This window comes from Corylus avellana, chromosome 9 (genome assembly GCF_965113065.1).
Source record: "Corylus avellana chromosome 9, dhCorAvel1.hap1.2, whole genome shotgun sequence".
In the NCBI taxonomy this organism is placed as follows: Eukaryota; Viridiplantae; Streptophyta; class Magnoliopsida; order Fagales; family Betulaceae; genus Corylus; species Corylus avellana.
Genome location: NC_142498.1, coordinates 175,109 through 193,931, shown reverse-complemented (window position 1 = coordinate 193,931; position 18,823 = coordinate 175,109). Strand labels below are relative to the sequence as shown.

At 38.0% G+C, this 18,823-nt stretch overlaps 4 protein-coding genes across 5 annotated transcripts; 1 reads left to right on the top strand and 3 right to left on the bottom strand.

Moving 5' to 3' along the window:
* Nucleotides 1-1,323: 1,323 nt before the first annotated feature.
* LOC132190386 (heavy metal-associated isoprenylated plant protein 45-like) lies at nt 1,324-6,294 on the bottom strand. Its single transcript, XM_088510646.1, has 4 exons — nt 4,852-6,294; nt 2,264-4,063; nt 2,104-2,179; nt 1,324-1,607 (listed from the first exon to the last, which is right to left on the bottom strand). The coding sequence occupies exons 2-4, from the start codon at nt 2,267-2,269 to the stop codon at nt 1,402-1,404; spliced, it is 288 nt and encodes a 95-aa protein (XP_088366772.1). The 5' UTR covers nt 2,270-4,063; nt 4,852-6,294; the 3' UTR covers nt 1,324-1,401.
* A 93-nt stretch (nt 6,295-6,387) lies between these two features.
* Nucleotides 6,388-7,512, bottom strand: LOC148583529 (uncharacterized). Its single transcript, XM_088510645.1, has 3 exons — nt 7,268-7,512; nt 6,997-7,144; nt 6,388-6,620 (listed from the first exon to the last, which is right to left on the bottom strand). The coding sequence occupies exons 1-2, from the start codon at nt 7,427-7,429 to the stop codon at nt 6,998-7,000; spliced, it is 309 nt and encodes a 102-aa protein (XP_088366771.1). The 5' UTR covers nt 7,430-7,512; the 3' UTR covers nt 6,388-6,620; nt 6,997.
* A 2,049-nt stretch (nt 7,513-9,561) lies between these two features.
* On the top strand, nt 9,562-11,311 carry LOC132190385 (3-ketoacyl-CoA synthase 10). Its single transcript, XM_059605362.2, has 3 exons — nt 9,562-9,960; nt 10,055-10,639; nt 10,749-11,311. The coding sequence occupies exons 1-3, from the start codon at nt 9,568-9,570 to the stop codon at nt 11,295-11,297; spliced, it is 1,527 nt and encodes a 508-aa protein (XP_059461345.1). The 5' UTR covers nt 9,562-9,567; the 3' UTR covers nt 11,298-11,311.
* A 63-nt stretch (nt 11,312-11,374) lies between these two features.
* Nucleotides 11,375-16,465, bottom strand: LOC132190384 (O-Glycosyl hydrolases family 17 protein). 2 transcript variants are annotated; one of them, XM_059605360.2, is made up of 3 exons: nt 15,284-16,465; nt 11,843-12,985; nt 11,375-11,641 (listed from the first exon to the last, which is right to left on the bottom strand). In XM_059605360.2, exons 1-2 carry the CDS (start codon nt 15,616-15,618, stop codon nt 11,866-11,868), a joined length of 1,455 nt encoding a protein of 484 aa, XP_059461343.1. In that variant the 5' UTR covers nt 15,619-16,465; the 3' UTR covers nt 11,375-11,641; nt 11,843-11,865. The 2 variants fall into 2 exon arrangements, with proteins under 2 accessions (XP_059461343.1, XP_059461344.1); XM_059605361.2 differs by lacking the exon at nt 11,375-11,641 and having other exon boundaries at nt 11,656-12,985.
* Nucleotides 16,466-18,823: the final 2,358 nt, after the last annotated feature.

The following is an 18,823-nucleotide window of genomic DNA, read 5'->3' as shown; positions in this document are numbered from 1 at the left end:
GATGTCATATTCGATACACTCCATGGAAAATAAAATTAGCAAAACTTACCAGTCCCCGTCTCTCAAGGTAATGGATTTTGGATGAATATTTTACATAACATTTTTCTTTTTGGATAAGTAAGAATTTACTGGAAACTTAACAAGAACAAAAACATTCATGAGCAACCCCTAAAAAAATAAGACCACCTAAAAGTCATAGGAATCTACACAAATAACCGCCTATAACGAGGCAAACAAGCAATTAAGACAAATATTATGTCAAGACACTGCCAGGATTTGGCCGTGACTCCGTTGAGACCCGTTGGAACATTGTCAAAACTCCATCGAGACCTAGTTAGGGACACTACAAGGACTCCATCGGGACCTAGTCGGGACACTGTCAAGACACCGCCAGGCCTCACCAGAACTTCGTCATTGGGACCAATCGGGATACCACTCCCGGGACATGTACTTGTGTGTGTTTATGGTGGGGTCCTAGTACAGTGTCGGCAGTGACCTGATGCACCACCGTTGGAACTCAAATTTTTAGATTTTTTTTTAATAAAAAAAAATGATATTAATATTTTTATGAAGTGAATAAATATTGATTTCTATAGGTAAATATGATTGAACAAAAATATAAAAAAAATATTTGTGATTTTTTGTACGTACCATTTCATTGGAAAATGTTTTCGGCGGAAAACATTTTCTAATGAAAAATATTTTACGCTGAAACAAACGGAGCCTTAATAATGATATTTTTTCACAGCTATTTATCACACTAATTTCTTACTGAATAACATTTTTTTAAGTGGTTTCTCATGTCATTTTACTACTACTTTATTATATTGACGTGACAATGTCAATTCACCTTTGGATCAACTATTGCTAAAATAAAATAAAATTGATTAGCATTGTCACGTCTATATAGTGGAATAGTATTTGGATATTGGGGTAGTATAGAGCATTACTCTAAAAAAAAAAAAAAAAAAAAAAAAAAAAAGTTACTTAAAATGCACCATGTCATCTAGTATGAAATAAATGTGATAAAAAGGTATGAAGAGTAGCATTTTTATGCTGAAGAGTGATTTTTGTCTCTGTGTATGCATTTATACTCTATAGGAAGTTTAGTAACTAAACAAATCATAAAAGAGCACATAAAGTTGAGTGATTATGATCCATACTTTGCTTATTAAAAAAAAATATATATATATATACCATGAACTTTATATTGGTAGGAAAATATATTTAATGTAGGGAATATGATCATTAATACCACTTTCTGTTATTCATGTTCACATTCTGCTTCTTTACTATAATGGAATAAGGGGTATAGAGGCTGTATGAAATAATGTAGGGAAAATGAATTTATTATTTTTCTCATTCTTGCAACCAAAAGATTACATTAATTTTAAATTAAGTTTAGAAACCCCATCTAGGGATGACGCACCCAAAACCAGTTGGAAGTGATCTGGGCTTCTCAGCCTTCTCCCAGTGACATGATGATGGCCATACCACCTCAGCTCTTCTTCCTGTCTTGCGCACAGCTTTCACCACAACTTTACGGTCAATGTAGCCCAGCACTGTGATCTTGTTCAATACCACATCTATTTCCACGCAAGTTACCCCTGTACCAAACCACAATTAATGTCTAACCATTTTAATTTTCTTTTCCAGGAATGCTACCTATACATGCATTTTACGCACTCGATTCGATCCCCCCTTATGCGCTGACATGGCAATGTCACGTCAACTAAAAACATTTACACACTTTCTCTTAGTTGGCGTCAATATCACCCCAACTATCGTGACCAATATTAGATCAAAGAGATCTGATGTCCGGAACCATCAGATCGGAGAGATTAGTAGCCATGACCACCGGATTCAAGAGATTTGATGGTCTAGTGGTTGCAACCACCCCGACACCACTCCTAGTTAGAGGTTTGATTGGGCTGGTAGAGTGGTTGGCCACCCGTGAAAGAGGCTAGACAATTATGTTTTGGATTTACGTATGACTAGCATTTCACTAATTAATCTATATATGTGTGTGCATGTAACTGTGCATAGTCTTACGACATCTGAATTTTGTGTTACATTTTCTTGCTTGTTTTAACTTTTACGTACCTTTAATCTTGCACAAGGCTTTGCGGACTGCTTTCTCACAAGCTTTGCAGTGCAGGCGTACCTTCAGCTCAACAACCTGTAATGAGTTTCATAGCGATTTTGTTTGAATAAGAGAAAACAGCAACCAATGCGAAGAGATTACATTATATATAGAAACTACCTCCATCGCTTTTAGTGCACCAAGAAACAAAAGCTCGACTCGTAGGTGGAAACGTTGAAAGCAAATTGAGGGTTTGATGGTTTGATGATTGATGAGCAGAGCTATATATATATATATGCGCAGTTCTTAACTAACAAATTACAGCCGTAGGTGAGAAGAAAGAAGGAAGGTGAGCGAAATGATCATAGACATATATATTCATCATGACTAATCATGCCTAGTGGCATCCGTGCAGCCTCCCCAACCTTTTATGGGCCTAGGTTTATGGGTTTTTTGCTCATGAAAAAGGGAAGGAAAGCTTTGATTGATTTATAAGCTTCACATGATTCCAAGTTGAGTGCATCTTGTGTGGTCGTTGCACAAAAGAGAGCTTTAGTGCAAACCACACAAATTTTGACACATCAACATTTTAAGAAAAATGCAAAAAAAAATGTATGTAAGCAAAAAATAGGATTAATTTTCCCTCGAAGACATTAGCCACCACTCCCTACCGGTTCCATCCACTGCTCACGCCCAGACACCGCCCAGCCTCTCCCTGTCGCCGCCACCCAGGCCTAGGGGTTGGCTGCGATCCGCCCCCAAAGGCCTAGGGGTGGCCGCAATCCACCTCAACGGCCTGGGGGAGAGAGATCCGACCACCCCAAGGCCGCAGGGGGTGGCCGCGATCCACCCAACGGCCTGGGGGAGAGAGATTCGGCCACCCCCAGCTGCCTGAGGGTGGCCGCGATCCACCCCAACGGCTTGGGGGAGAGAGATCCGACAACCTGGGGGAGAGAGATCCGGCCACCCCCAGCGGCTTGGAGTAGACCGCTGGGGGTGGATCGCGGCCAACCCCCAGGCCGCTGGGGGTGGCCGCGATCCACCCCCAGTGGCCGAATCTCTCTCCCCCAAGCCGCTGGGGTTGGCTCGTGGCCACACTCGGCCACTGGGGGCAGCTCGCGGCCACCTCCGGCCACTGGGGGTGGCGGCGAACCGCCCCACCTCCCTTTGCCACCCTCTCCATTTGTTTTGTTTTAAAAAATAATAAAACCTGATATAATTAAGTGTGGGTGTTTATTTTTTTGTTAGAATGTTCTAGCTAATGTGGCAACCACTAAATAGTTTCCACAAAAGTCCACTTTTATGCATGGACCACATTGAAGTTATTCTCTTCCAAGTTTATGCTTAGAGTTGGTTACATAATTTTCAAAATAATTATTTTGCATGCTTTATTATGACTTGCAATAAAGAATTGTTTCCAATAAATGTTTGCAACTTATGATTTATCACATTTTGTGCGTTTACTTACTGAGTTAGTGAAGCTCACCCTCTTCACCTGTAAACTTTGTTTACAACTGTAAAGTTTGTTTACAATTGTAAATTCTGTTTACAGACGTTGATGTTCATGACTTTGTACAGCTTTAGCCAGACACAATGGAGCTACTAAGCTAAGGAGTGGATGATAGCAATCACCTATTGTAGTAGCTCGCCCCACCATCAACTAAAGGTGATGCACTGCCATCAAAGAAGGGATACTCAACGGGGAAGTTGGCGTCAGTGTTGAGGCTTATAAATGGATAGATGTTCACAGTGAAGGGAGCAGCACCATTGTCATTCAAGAACTTGACAATGCCAAGCATTAGGTCGTGGATGTCAGCACAGAAGTCACCACCAGAAGGAAGCTCAGTTGAGCTCGCATACACATCAGCATTAAGGGGGATTGTCACCTTCACTCTGTTGCTAAGACCAGCTTTTATCAAGGCAGATTGAAGCTTTCCATTGTATGTCGACAAGAAAGGTTCATTTGCAACTGCAACATACCTGTAGATTCAAGTGAACATTGGTGAGCTGTAAGATGTTGAGACGTTTCGTGCAATATTCCCCAAATGTGAGAATTCCTCCATATTGGCATAGAGGTTTTATTAAGCATCATTATACCAAAAATCAGAGTAAGAAATCAAATTAGTTCAATATGGTCATTACAGATCTCTTAGGCGGGATATTTTATTATTGTTGAAACAATCTATCCACAATAATAAGTTTCCATTCAGCCACCTACACCTCCAGGTATCTCTTCTAGTAACTCATTATTTTTCTCTCATAAAAATTAGTACTGAGACGTGATATTCAGAAAGATAAATGTTAACACACAACAATCCAGCACAAAGATAGACATAAGAGAAGTGCGACCATGCTGATGCTACAAAGTACAATGCACAAAAACAAAACTGCAACAGATGACTCATGCTGTTTCAGTTTTCTTAGCAAATGAAATCCTCAACTAAATTGCTAAGTAGTCAGAGATCTCCACATTAGGTTTTGGTTGGCATAAAAAGTTCATATATTTCATAAACATTATCTTACATGGCATATATATCTGAAAGGCCCTAGATGTAAAATAACAGCTACTTGGACAATAAACAAGCCCCAAAAAATAGTTAATTGAGTATTTAGGAGGCAAGACACTCTTGCACATGATGAATCATTTGAGATTGAAGAGAAAGAATCATAATATTCATATCGATTAGCACTTCGTATGAACATATTATATTGATATCACAATCACAAATAGAAATAGAAAGCTAAAGAAGTTGCATATATTTTCTTACCGAATTCAGTGAGGCATATCGAAATACTTGGTCTTCGTAGAGCATATCATCATATTCCTGTCCAAGGACCGAATCCCCCACAGACTCAGCCAAACCGTTCGCAGGAACCATCTCAGTGGGATCTGCCCGCACATCTTCCATAGACTCCCCTACCCCATTGTCCCAATCTTGACTCGAGGAAGGACCATTAACATGGTTTGTCCCATCCACAAGCCAATCCTCCCACCTCCACTCTCCTCATTCATCATATCCTCTTGTGCTTCCCTCAACACATATATTGTCGATGGACAAGGCATAGCTAGGGTTTGTGAGGTGGGAATTGAGAGTTTTTTTTCTCTCAGTAGGAGGTGTTTCTCCCTTCCACTTGAGATGGCATCAAATGTAAACGTTTGCACAAAACATTTTGTTAGATCCACACGAAGTCATTTAGTTAGCTCTACACAACGTTTCTCCCATCACCACTCAAATGAATACAAGACCAGTATTAGCACCTTCTAAGTCTAGCACATTCATTGTCATACAAACATAAAATGTTAGTCAAATATTCTGAGAGACCAAACAAGCCATTTGTATGATAAAGTTGTGCATTCTTGAGAAATTCCCATAACCAATAGCACTTATGCTGCAGGGTAATACTATGGAGTTCAATGTATATAGAGAAGAAGTGGTTGGGGCAATGATAACAGCTTTGGATTATCAAATATGTGACAGTAAGGTTCAAGAACAATCAGCAAGAGTTCTTCTGATGTTGGCAGGCCGTTTTTCTTATACTAGAGTAGAGAGGCTGTTTTTCACCCGAGCATTTCATCGAACAGTTGACAGGCTCAAAATACAAAATGCAATTGGATTTATTTTCAACATCATACCAAAAAGAAAAGTCCAAACAAGCAAAGAACCAATCTGAAACCAATGTCAATCACATGAAATAGTCCCATCTCAATCTAACAACCAATCTAACACACATAAAACAAAACTAATTATACTCACGCCGGACCTAATTAAAACCAAATCTATGTAATGACCGTCTTGATCTTTACTTTCAAATTTTCAAGACAGGCAAGTAAATATATAGGCTGCAGTGACAATTGAGCTTTTTTGTTTTTCTTTTGGATAAGTAAATTTTATTCCCAAAAAAAATTAGATATACAACAAAACCTAAATCAAGCATTAGGTTTCCAAGCCCTAATGCACCCACGCTACATTCTACTCTATCAGGAGAAACATTAATCATAAACAATAACCTATAAACTCTCATGACCCGAGGGAGTAAGTGAAAACAGGGCAGGTCTCCAAAACCTAATAACAAATCAGATTTTCATGTGTTGAACCCGCTTCTTACACAACACATAAAACCCATACTTCCACTCACCATCACATTCTTATGGAGGGAGGAGGTGCCATTTAGTTCAAAGGTCATTTGGCAAATAATTGAGTTTTTCCATCATATGAAAGGAAAGGACCTTAACTCTTTCGAATGCAAAGCTTAAATTTCTAGTGAATGAAACAATATCCACAGGGTATTAAATTGAAATCCTATGAATGAACAGCAATGCATTTAAAGAAATTATGTAAGAGAACTCAGTACACAGTAGGGGCAATAAGTCTCTCTTAATCATGCTCCAGCCTAATGTGGTTCAAACACCTGGATACAAACAAAATCACAAAACCAAAAAAGAAAAAGAAAAATCTTGATTTTCCATCAAGCTTGTGCAGATGATGCTAACCAGTTCTTGGAACCTGCTGTTGTGTAGAAGAAAGTGAAATGTCACCTGCAAATAAAGTAAAATATCAGAAGTACTCCTAACTCCTAACAAAGGGTCCCTACTCAATCTTAAATGACTGAAGCTGTAGAGCCATGCTTAGACTTATTTCATAATCGATTACATTTTCCTGATTTAAAAGAACAGCAAACCGCAAAAAATTCAAGAGGTAAAAAAAAAAAAAAAAAAAAAAAATTATTAGCATTAGGTTGCTGCATTGTTTAGCTTGATACTTAACAAACAACGTGCTAATCTCATATTTCAATTCCCTCAGACCCCTTAAAAATACCTAAAACCACAGACAATATAAAAATTTTCGACAGCCCTATAAAAGAGAAAACAGAAAACGTGAAACAATAATAAGGCAAACAACAATCCAGCAAACCTTAGGAGGAGGAGGAGGTCGAAGTAGGAGGAGGAGGTGGCGATCGAGACTCAGCCGAGGGAGGTTCATAAATTCGGGCTCTCTTGAGGATTTCAGCAACCACCCAACGCTTATGCCTGCTCAGCGGCCTTGATGGATCCAATCGGACCTGAAATTCAATGAATTAGAAATTAGTTGGTGGGAAATTAGAGAGGCGGAGAGAGAGAGAGAGAGAGAGAGAGAGAGAGAGAGAGAGAGAGAGAGGGAAGGGCGAGGGAATGAAACAACGCACGCGGTCGCCGATGTTGCATTGGTTGTTCTCGTCGTGGGCCATGAACTTGGAGGTGCGCTTCACATAGCGGTTGTAGAGCTTGTTGTGGAACAGCCTATCGACCGCCACCACCACCGACTTCTGCATCTTGTTCGAAACCACCATTCCCACCAACGGCTTCATCTCTCTCTCGACCTCCCAAACCCAAAACCCTCTCAAACCCTGAGCCTGAGGTGACGCTACGCTTACAATTACTTTCAAAAGGGACGTGGCACTGGCGTGGCACGTCAGTTAAATAAAAAAAAATTAAAATTAAAATTAAAAAACAAATTTGGGCTTCGCTGGGACGTGCAATGCGTGTTGGGTGTTTTTTTTTTTTTTTTTGTCTTTTTCTTTTTTTGACTGACGTGAAAAAAATCTGAGCTCGTCAGTCACCTTCTCCAACTTTAGCATACTGGTTCATCTAGTTCTCACAGAAACTTAGGCTCATCTCCTTCTCAACACCCTTGGGTAGTTGGGACCGTTGGGTGCGCATCCATCTTGAGCGTGCGTCTGCAAAGAGAAGCGCCAGGACGTGCATGTGACGTTTTCGCAATAAAATTATGGGGTGGGTTCCTCTCTTTTCCACAATCGAACTGATTTGTGGAAGTGGTTTTTTTTTCTTGGGCGAGTTATTACCGATTAGTGGTCTCCTTTGATTTAGGTTCAACCATTTGTTGAGAAAATAGATATAGGAAGTACCTTTTACCAGCTGGGGAACGGTCCTTCAATTCGAATTGTACCAATAACAATATTGTATAGATCTGAACTTTCTACTTTTGCAAGCTTTTCATATCAAATTCATTAATTGCCTACAAATGTAATTGTAGGATGGAAGGTCTAGTAAATAAAATAGTTAAAGCAATATATATGTTGGTGTCTCTGTGTGATATTGAATCTGCAGTATAAATAGCGAATGGCCATGGAGTCCCATACTTTTTCATGGGAATGAAGATAAATTTTCTATATGTTCTTTACTAGGAACCTATAAATTCTTGATTCTTGCCGTTGGTGTGATCAATACCTTTGGTGGCTGTTGACTTGAACGATCTTTATGTTTGATTTTTCTCTAAAATTTGAACAAAAATACTATTTAACAAGCTCTTTAATTTGCCAATGTTAAATATATATATATATATATATATATATATATATATATATAACTCTTGCCATATAATTCTTCTCCAAATGTAAAAGTTATCTTTTTTTTGATGTTCTTTATCTTTCCTACTTTAATTCTCTCTTTTCAACTAATTAAAATAAATTTTTAATGCAAAGAATCCAAAAAGCTGGTTTTATCAATAAAATAAAATATTTAATTAAAGTAGAAAAATATTTAAAGAGTTTGATGTTTAATAGTTTTGAAAAGTGACTAATTAAGTAGATCGATTTTTAGAGTTAAATTTAGAAAAAATTTGAAGAGTTAAATGTGAATGCTGTAAAGTTATTGAACCATGCATGCATAGAATTATTTATTGTATTTAGATTTAGATCTAGGAATCAAGAAATGACAACATATTAATTTATGAGTGCATATCCTATTCCTATAAAATGGTTATGAAGTAGTAGGAATTCCACATGCTACATTTTCTGTACGTGAAAAAGAAATTGAAATGGATCGGTTTGGCAAGATAACCAAAACCATGCATTCATTGGAAGAGTACTCCACGAGCTCTACAACCAGAACTAGAAGAGAAGAAGTTGTTTGTGAACGAAGGTGTTTGCCTCCACGAGAACTTCGATCTTCTGCGAACACTAGTCTGACCCGGTCCCTTCTTTCACGTCAATCATTTTTAAAAAATAATAATAATAAAAACAAGAAAAAGAACCCATCATAATTCCTCACACACAACTTCTCTGGTGCTACAAACCCGCTGCTCATTCGGCTTCATGCACAAAAGGCCTACTTTCTGTTACTGAGATCTTATATATTTTTAGATACTTAAACGTAACTACTTCCATATATATGTACACACTATTTCATTACTTCTCTCTCTCTCTCTCTCTCTCTCTCTCTCTCTCTCTCTCTCTATATATATATATATATATATATAGATATATAAATCCATTCAATTGCACCCCCTTAATTTCTTCATATCATCTTCCCATTCAAATTTTGGTGCCTCTTTACTAGTAAGTACTAATGCCTTAATTTCACTCTCATTCAATTATTTTGTCATTTTCCTGGCACGAAAGTAAACTTTTAACTCCATACATAATTATATAATTCCCATATATATATATATATATATATATATATATATATATATATATATATTCCCATGGCAAGGGAGCAGGAGCGATTTTCAACCGACATTGTGAATCGGGGTGTTGAGGATTCGGGGCCAAATGCTGGGTCTTTTAATTTCTCAGTGAAGGTCCGGCCTAGGTTGCCGGATTTTCTTAGCTCAGTTAATCTGAAATATGTGAAGCTTGGATATCGTTATCTCCTTGGCCACAGCTTTTATTTCTTGGTTGCACCACTCCTCACAGTGGTCTTGGGTGTTGAGTTAAGAAAGCTCTCATGGGAAGATTTCTATCAGAAATGTGATCTTACAGATGCTCTCTTTATGCTGGGATTATTGGGTTTAATTCTATACATTTATCTCGATTCGACACCTCGCTCCATTTATTTAGTTGATTTCGCTTGTTATCGCCCACCAAATGACCTTAAGGTAATTAACCTACACTTAATATTTATTTTCCTTTACTAATAAATTTGTCAGCATTTAATTTAGACAACTTCTTACGCACTAATTATTTGCACAGATCTCAAAGGAGGAGTTCATTGAGTTGGCAAGAAAATGTGGCGACTTCAGTGATAGTGCAATTGAATTTCAGCAACGTGTTCTCAAGAATTCTGGCATAGGCGACGAAAGCTACCTGCCACGCGCAGTTTTCCGCCCTGGTTTCAAAACATCCCTAAAACACGGCCGAGAAGAGTCAGCAGCAGTCATGTTTGGGGCGATAAATGACCTTCTTGCAGCCACCAAAATCCGGCCAAAGGACATAAGAATTCTAGTTGTCAACTGTGGGTTCCTAAATACCACTCCCTCGCTCTCATCAATGGTAGTAAACCATTTCAAGCTTAAGCACAATATTCATAGCTTCAACCTTGGTGGCATGGGTTGTGCTGCTGGAGTTACAGCTATTGATCTAGCTAGAGACCTTTTGCTTGCTTATCCGGGCTCCTATGCTCTAGTAGTCAGTGCAGAAGCCGTGACATACACATGGTACAACGGTGATGACCCTGACATGCTCCTTGCAAATTGCTTCTTTCGGATGGGGGCTGCAGCCATGTTGCTCTCAAGCTCCCGCCTTGAAAGCCGGCGCTCCAAGTATGAACTCAAGCAGGTGCCACTTTGCTAGCTATGATCTAGATTATCTCAACAACCTACTTTTTTCATATAAACATATATTGTCTGCAGGTTTACAAGTTTATTTTCATGTTGCATGCGCGCAGCTGGTTCGAACCCACAAAGCCATGGACAATAGGAGCTACAAAAGCATACAAATAAGGGAAGATGCACAAGGGAAGAAAGGTATCTCGGTGAGCAAAGACGTGATTGAGGTGGGAGGGCATGCACTGAAGGCAAACATCACCACTCTTGGCCCGCTAGTCCTACCTGTTTCTGAACAACTGCATTTCTTCACCAATTTGCTTTTTAAGAAGAAGAAAGCCAAGCCTTACATTCCTGACTATAAGCTTGCCTTTGAGCATGTTTGTATATTGGCAACAAGCAAGAAAGTGCTGGACGAGATACAGAACAACTTGGAGCTCACAGAGGAGTACATGGAGGCATCAAGGAAAACTTTGGAGCGATTCGGAAACACCTCCAGTAGTAGCATTTGGTATGAGCTGGCTTACTTGGAAGCGAACTCAAGGATCAACAGTGGCGATCGAATTTGGCAAATCGCTTTTGGGTCCGGGTTCAAGTGTAATAGTGTTGTTTGGAAGGCTCTTAGGAATAATGGGAAGCCAAAGCTGAGTCCATGGGTGGAGGAGTACTAACCCTATCTGGCGGGTGAACAAACAAGGATATATACATATACATAAGATGATTATTGTAGTTGTTCAAGTATGTTTAATTACAATGTTTGTTAAGTAGACTAATGTCTTGCGACTGCTTCAATTATTATTGTTAAGCAATCCATGCTACAATCTTTTTTATTACTACTAGTCTTGGCTGCCGAAATGCTCAGAACAATGTTGTCACTAACAGTTGAGACAATGCAAATTTTCTGGACAATGAAGCCATGTGATCAAACTATAGACTGCCCGATGACATTTGCTCCCCTTATCCATTTGGGTGCATTACTCAATTGTGCACCATTGTGCAAGTCCATGCCACCACGCTGTCAGCCATACACAAACATTACTCAACATCCATAAAACATTCTTAATGCAGTTTGACTTCAGATATGAATACATTAGATAAGTTGAACGTTTGTCATCTAGATTGCAAAAATTGAACTAAAGTTATGCCATTAATCGATTGCTCTTAGCTCCCACTACACTATGCTACAAAGCAAATAAGACTAGTAGAAAAATAGTACCTCGGGAACTAGAAGCTTAGAATTCACAGAATTGTTAGCAAACAGAGAATAAGGCCAAAAACCAAACTCAATGGCTTTTGGAGACACCCAAGTATCCTTTCTGCACCTCCATAATATGGCTCCATTGTTATCCCAAATCGGCAATTGCCAACTGTTGGATCTGATTTGGTGATCATTGAAAGGTTGGGAAACTTGCAAGCGCCATCAAGTTGATTATTCTTCTGGTAGTAACTATTAAATGCGTATGAGATGTTTCCCCGAGCATCTAGATTGCCACAAGATGTCCCATATCCAAGGCTCGTGCAATCAGCAAGTGCACAAGCATAGCTCACACTTAGTTGCACTTGAGGGTCATCAAGTTTAGCAGATGGCTTCATCACACACCACTTGCGGTCCAAATAGTGTATATTTTTTGCAGACACCAAGGATCCTGAGTTTGTGGTACCAAGATTAAGCGGGTATTTTGATTGCCCATCATACGTAAATATTCCCCAATGGCGTTCAAAATTTCCTGGATCAATACTTTTAGTATCCTCATCAATCAAACTAAATAAATATGCATCAACCTGCACCGCAGGTCTCATTGGGGTCCCTTTCTGACCGGATATATGGGACATGAAGCCCTGGTTGAACCGCTGAGCATACACATTGTTAGCATTCTGATCTCCATCAGTCGGCCACCCAATCTCTCCAACTATGATTTGCAAATTTCCATACCCATTCTTTTGGAGGGCCCACACAAGAGTGTCATAATTTGCATCAAACATATTGTAGTAGGTCGTCCCACCATCCATTACAGGTGATGCGTTGCCATCAAAGAAGGCATACTCAACAGGGAAGTTGGCGTCAGTGTAGAGGCTTATAAATGGATAGATGTTCACTGTGAAGGGACCACCATTGTCATTCAAGAACTTGACAATGGCAAGCATAAGGTCATGGATATCAGCACGGAAGTCACCGCCAGAAGGAAGGTCAGTTGAGCTTGCATACACATCAGCATTAAGGGGGATTGTCACCTTCACTCTATTGCTAAGACCAGCTTTTATCAAGGCAGATTGGACATTCTGCAGAGCAGGGAAGGTTGTTCTGAGGAAGCTTCCATTGTATGTCGACAAGAACGGTTCATTTCCAACTGCAACATACCTGTAGATTCATGTGAACATTGATGAGCTGGAAAGCCGTTGAGACATTTCTTGCAACCTTAACCAAATCTGAGAATTCCTCCAAATTGGAATAGAGGTTTTATTAAGCATCATTATACCAAAATCAGAGTAAGAAACCAAATGAGCATGGACAGCATATTTTATTATTGTTGAAACCATCTTATCCACAAGAATAAGTTTCTATTCAGCCACCTCCACCTCCACCTCCGGGCTTCTCTTCTTGTAACTCATTATTTTTTCTATCTCGTAAAGATTATTACTGAGACAAGACCTTCAGAAAGATCAATGTTAACAACACAACAATCCAGCACAAAGATAGACATAAGAGAACTATGACCATGCTGATGCTACAAAATACAATGCATGCAAACATGACTGCAACAGATGACTCATGCTGTTTCAGTTTTCTTAGCAAATGAAATCCTCAACTAAATTGCCAAGAAGTCAGAGATCTCCACATTAGGTTTTGGTTGGCATAAAAAGTTCATATATTTCATAAACATTATACTTACATGGCATATAAATTTGAAAGGCCTTCAGATGTAAAATAACAGTTATTTGGACAATAAGCAGGTCCAAAAAATAGTTAATTGAGTATTTAGGAGGCAAGACACTCTTGCACATAATGAATCATTTGAGATTGAAGAGAAATAATTATGGCAAGCAGACATATGACATATACAATCCAAGTGTTGACTAAATGCTAATTGAAATGAAGGTCCCCAGCTTTCAATGTAAAAGTTATAAACTCTTTCATAAAATAAATTTTTTATTGACTTTCAGCTAAAGTTTAGGCTGTTTAGCATTTGAAAAACAGGATAACCAATCGGGTTTAAAATCATGGCAATACTCAAAGAAATTTGTCATGTGCAGTTGTTTACAATAAGAGCATGGCTGCACTAGCATGTAATATGACTTCAAAAGGCTTATAGAAAGGTCAAATATAAGCATAAGATATTTTATGGTGGTTTATAATATTACATAGGATGTGGTCCTATATAATATGGCTTAATGGAATGAAAAAAAATCAACCGCTGCCTGAAAGTAGGTGGGATTTTACTTCTAAGATTAGATTATTGAAGAAGATCGTAACTTTTAACTTTAGGTTGGTTGTCATTTTTTTCCCACTATATACTCCAAAAGGTTCGGATTATTTCAAGTAAATCCACATAGCAATTAGGAACCTTAATAACACCAGCATTAAATCTGTTAGGGTCATTGAGACAGAAAAGAAACAGACAGATGAGACAGGGAGAACACAAGGAATTAACGATGAAGATCAGAAAAAATGAAAGAGATTGAACTGCATCATTGATAACCTGTGCACGTGCATAAAGGTAGTAAGATAACTTTGAGAAAAAACAAAAAGTTGGTAAGATGACACACTAAACAGCTCATACTGATCAAGAGACTCAACATATTACTGACTTGCACTTTTCTTATAAAACAAGAACTCAAGTAAACGTTACAGTGGAAAGTTGACAGAAATGATACTGTCCCAGTAAAATTATCAGCCTCAAGTTAGCATTTGTAAGAAAAATATAAACTAAAAGACCATGGATGTGCTTTGTTGCAAAGACAACGAGCCAATATCTTGTGAAAATGAATAAAATTAAAAATAAAACATAAAGTTGTAGAGCCCACAATATAAAGTATATGAAGATTGGCAACATCAGAAAGTCCACATAAACTGAAACATAAGGCAATTATGTAAAGAAAGGGCTGGAGCTAAGAATGTATCGGGGCCTAACTAATTCAAATTGGAAACAAAAATCACAAGCCATAGTTGCACGCAATTAAAGAAACAACACTTTCTACACTGATTGAAAGGTATTTCGAGGAAATTTAGAAAACAAAGCAAATATAGACTCTGAAAATGGCTAGCAATGGAAAGATGTATGAAATCCCAGAATCAACAACGGCTGATTGAACAACATTCCAAACAAATTTTGACTTGCAACGGCTGCAATACCAGACTCTGACTTATCCTTCCATCCATGGCTCATTCATAGACACTGATTTGCGTCGAGCCAAGAGCTGATTTATATTACAGACCAACCATAAGCATCCTAGTAAGTACCAGAAACGACAACTCCACCAAGATGGCATCAACAAGAAGCTTATTAATTGATAATTTTTCAACCAATTCAATTGAAGAAAAAGGCTTAACAAATATTACAGCGGAAGTAGTCAGCAAGCTAGAAATTATACAAGAAATCACTGACGTTGACATTATTAGCATTACCACCAGACAAAGGGGGAAATGAAGGAAGCTCACCTGATATCGACATTATTGGTGGTGATATGTGTGGAGACATTTTTGGCAACCCATTTCTCGGCAGCCTTCATGCTGCTGGCAAGAGATTGAAGCATATCATTAGGAATCCCTACCATGACCTCAATCCCAGATTTACCCAGAGCTCTCAATGCCCCATAATCCGCATCGAAAAGCTTAACCTTTCTAAACCCATTTTCCCTCAGCAGCCTCACTACTGTATCTGGAGGCAGAGGGTGACTGGTCTGTGTGCCCCAGTTGGCACCAATACCACTCACCGTGCACACCATTGAACACAATAAAACCAAACCAATAGTAGGCAATGAAAGGCACCCCATGATCTTTCTCAAATCTGGTAGCCAGTCTATGCAAAATACCCAAATGCAAACGAAGTTAAGAATTTTTAAGCTAAAGATGGCTCTGGTTCAACTGGAACGAAACTAGAAAATAGCATGAAACAAGCAAAGAGATTTCACTATGTATGCAGTTTCCAGTAAACAGAGAACCCCAAAACAAGCCAAGAGGGAGTGGAAGCTCAAATCTACTTGATATATGAATACCCAAACGGAGCAAGAAAAGGAAACGTGAAGAGCTGATCTAAGAAATATAACTAGTACAAGAGAAAAGCAAGAGCTTTTATAGTTGAATCCAATACCAAAGCACAAATGGAATGATACCCATGATTGTTAGGGTACTACAAGAGTTTCAAATAGAACCCGATAAGGTAAAGTGGAAAAGGCACTTAGAATCTGGTTTTACAGCTCAAAGAACAGCTATCTAAATTCCAGGATTAGGATGGATTCTTGAAAAAAATAAAAAAATAAAAAAAAATAAAAAGAAAATATTTGGGATTGTTCAAGATGATGAGGTAAGATAGTTAAGTAAAACGCGTACTAAATCTAAAATCAGATTGATAATAGTAGAAATCAAAAGAAACGAGAGGTAGATAATGGGCAAACCAAACTAAACGGGAGACGTGACATGAACAGGTTAAGGATCATCCTGGGGTAAGAGGTAAGCTCGAGAATCCATTCACGAAAAGAGAAAGCAGCCTTAGCTTAAAGACACAGACGAAAGTGAGGTAAAGGTGGTGAGTGATGAGTGAGCTAAAGATGTCAGACTGTCAGAGACGGACACAGACACACAACATTTCTCTTTCTTTTTAGGAAAATGAAAACTAAAAAGAAAGAGAAGCGTGTGTGCAGGTGCGTGCGTGGGTGCGTGTGTTGTCTCTCAAATCTTGCAGTGTATTTGTGGCATCTTGTCTGTTTGTGGTGTACAATATGACAATGTCACGTGGCAGTTGACGGAGATCTCACGTCGTTTTCTGTATTTGTCATTGACGTTTTTTTTTTTTTTTTTTTTTCCAAATTTTAAAGTTCATTTTTAAATGACATATCACTTATTATTTTAAAAAATATGTCATTAATATTAGATCACACATCATTTAAAAATTAATTTTTAAATACAAAATTTAATAAGTATAGCATTTCTCTTACTTTTTAGGAAAATAAACTCTCTATTATTCCCTTTTATTCCCTTTCCTTTCTTGTGAGGTTCTTCCTCCGCCTTCGGCATGCCTCTAGGCGCTAGGGGAGGAGAGATGGATCTTCCTCCTCCTCTCCTCTCTCTCTTAGTGTTTCTTCTTTTTATTTTTTCCCTCTTCGTTTTTTATGTTCAAACAACCAACTCCGACCACTATAACATCGTCCCTCCTTCGCCTCGGTCATGTTGCCCTCTATCTTGTCTACCTCAGCCTCTTGTCCACTGTCTCTGCTCCTTCTCCAGCCTGCAGCTTGCACACAGGAAGGATTTGAATAACCTATTTTGGTTTTTCCAAATTATATTTGTTATCATCTGTCTCTCTTCCCTATCGATACGCCACTCCACCACTTTTTTCGGCCTCTCCACTTCTCACCGCCACCCTCCAAGCTCTGATCTACCACCCCCATTTGGCCTTCACGCGCACTTATACTCCTCATTGTCGCCGTTTTCTCCACTGTTGCAATTGTTGTTTGGATTTTTGTTATATTTATGTTGTTATTTTTCTATTTTCCGATCTACATACAAACGAGATGTCTAGAGAATACCTATAAGATGTAGTTAAGCTTAATTAATCATGAATAAAAGACTACTATGATGTAGTTAAGTTTAATCAATCAAGGAAATGAGCAAATAAGAATCTTATTCATTGGACTAAAAAGTGGATTTGATTCAATTTATTATTCTACATATGTTTCAGTGTTTTGACCATAGGTTTTGGCTTAAGTATTGGATTAAGGTGAAATCAGCAGCATTTCAAAGTTAACTCAGTATTGTCCCACAATATTAGTCTGGAAATCTGTGCGAATTACATCCGAAGTTTCGTTCTCCTATTAGGTTTTCTTGATCTTGTTCCAACTTGTATTAGTTTTTCTTGATCTTGTTCCAACTTGTATTAGTTTTTCTTGAAGTATGTTTAAGGTAACTTCTAAGAACAAATTTTAAAGGGTTTTGTATTATACAATTCATTGTGCTAAGAGAGAGGTTTAGATCTAGAGTTTCAAGTTAGTTATCTCTTAGATATTAGATTATTGTTAACAACCAACCATGAAAATCTGCTAAAGTTGTATTGGAGTTCCAATAGAGGAGATTAAGAAGAAAAATTGCCCATAAGTTATAAAGCTATTGCAGTAGGAATTAAGTGGGTCACTTGTCTTGGTATAAGAGGAAGTCTATTACAGCTTAATTCTTCTTAGTGTATTGATTTTCTGGATAGGCTACCCCATAGTAGTTTTACTTTTAAAGATTTCTTCAAAAGGTTTTCACTTCGTCATCAAAATCTTTGTGTTAATTGTTTGATTGCTTTTCATATTCTGGTGATTATTTGGTTGTGATTGGTTGATTTTTTAATTCCGTGTTATATTGGCATATATCTATTCAACCCCAATCTAGGTGTTATTGGAGTCTATTTTATATTTCACACACTTACAGCTTGTTCATCACAAAGGGAGTCATGAATGAATGGGAAGATGCCCGATCTATATTGTTAGAGTTATCGATCTATGATTTGAAGACCAACAACATTGACATCAACATTTTAAAAACATTTATTCTAATAAAATAGTGAGAAATTTAGACAAACTGGTGGATTGTGGTTTTGAAAATTGTTAGCTAAACTATAAAAAATAGGTTTTGGTTAGTCATGTCGACTTAAAAAATGGCTAAGCTATTGAGAGTGCTCTTATTTAACCCCTTCTCCATATTTGGACTTATCCCATCAATTTCATTAAGGATTTGTGTTATATATATGTTATATCATATTATAACATAAGTTACAAGTAAGTAAATAATAAATATTAGGGTTAATAACTTTTTTGGTACCTGAGTTTTCACTTTTTTATTTTTTTCCCCTGAGTATTAAAACATGACAAATTTAGTACCCAACTTTTGCAAAAAGACGGAATCACTACCTCTGTTAGTTTCGTTAGTCCAAATTAACATAAATTCCACGTGTCACTCTCATAATACGCCATGTGTCCTAAAAATTAAAAATAATAAAAA

Bases quoted from the DNA above. Each gene is read 5' to 3' on its own strand.
- LOC132190386 (XM_088510646.1), bottom strand. The intron at 1,608-2,103 runs GTACGTAAAAGT...GGTTTGGTACAG, and splicing joins AGCCTTGTGCAAGATTAAAG to GGGTAACTTGCGTGGAAATA.
- LOC148583529 (XM_088510645.1), bottom strand. From the start codon at position 7,429: ATGAAGCCGTTGGTGGGAATGGTGGTTTCGAACAAGATGCAGAAGTCG. The intron at 7,145-7,267 runs GTGCGTTGTTTC...ATTGAATTTCAG, and splicing joins AATGCAACATCGGCGACCGC to GTCCGATTGGATCCATCAAG.
- LOC132190385 (XM_059605362.2), top strand. From the start codon at position 9,568: ATGGCAAGGGAGCAGGAGCGATTTTCAACCGACATTGTGAATCGGGGT. The intron at 9,961-10,054 runs GTAATTAACCTA...TTATTTGCACAG, and splicing joins GCCCACCAAATGACCTTAAG to ATCTCAAAGGAGGAGTTCAT. The intron at 10,640-10,748 runs GTGCCACTTTGC...GCATGCGCGCAG, and splicing joins CCAAGTATGAACTCAAGCAG to CTGGTTCGAACCCACAAAGC.
- LOC132190384 (XM_059605360.2), bottom strand. From the start codon at position 15,618: ATGGGGTGCCTTTCATTGCCTACTATTGGTTTGGTTTTATTGTGTTCA. The intron at 12,986-15,283 runs GTGAGCTTCCTT...ATGAATCTACAG, and splicing joins ACCAATAATGTCGATATCAG to GTATGTTGCAGTTGGAAATG.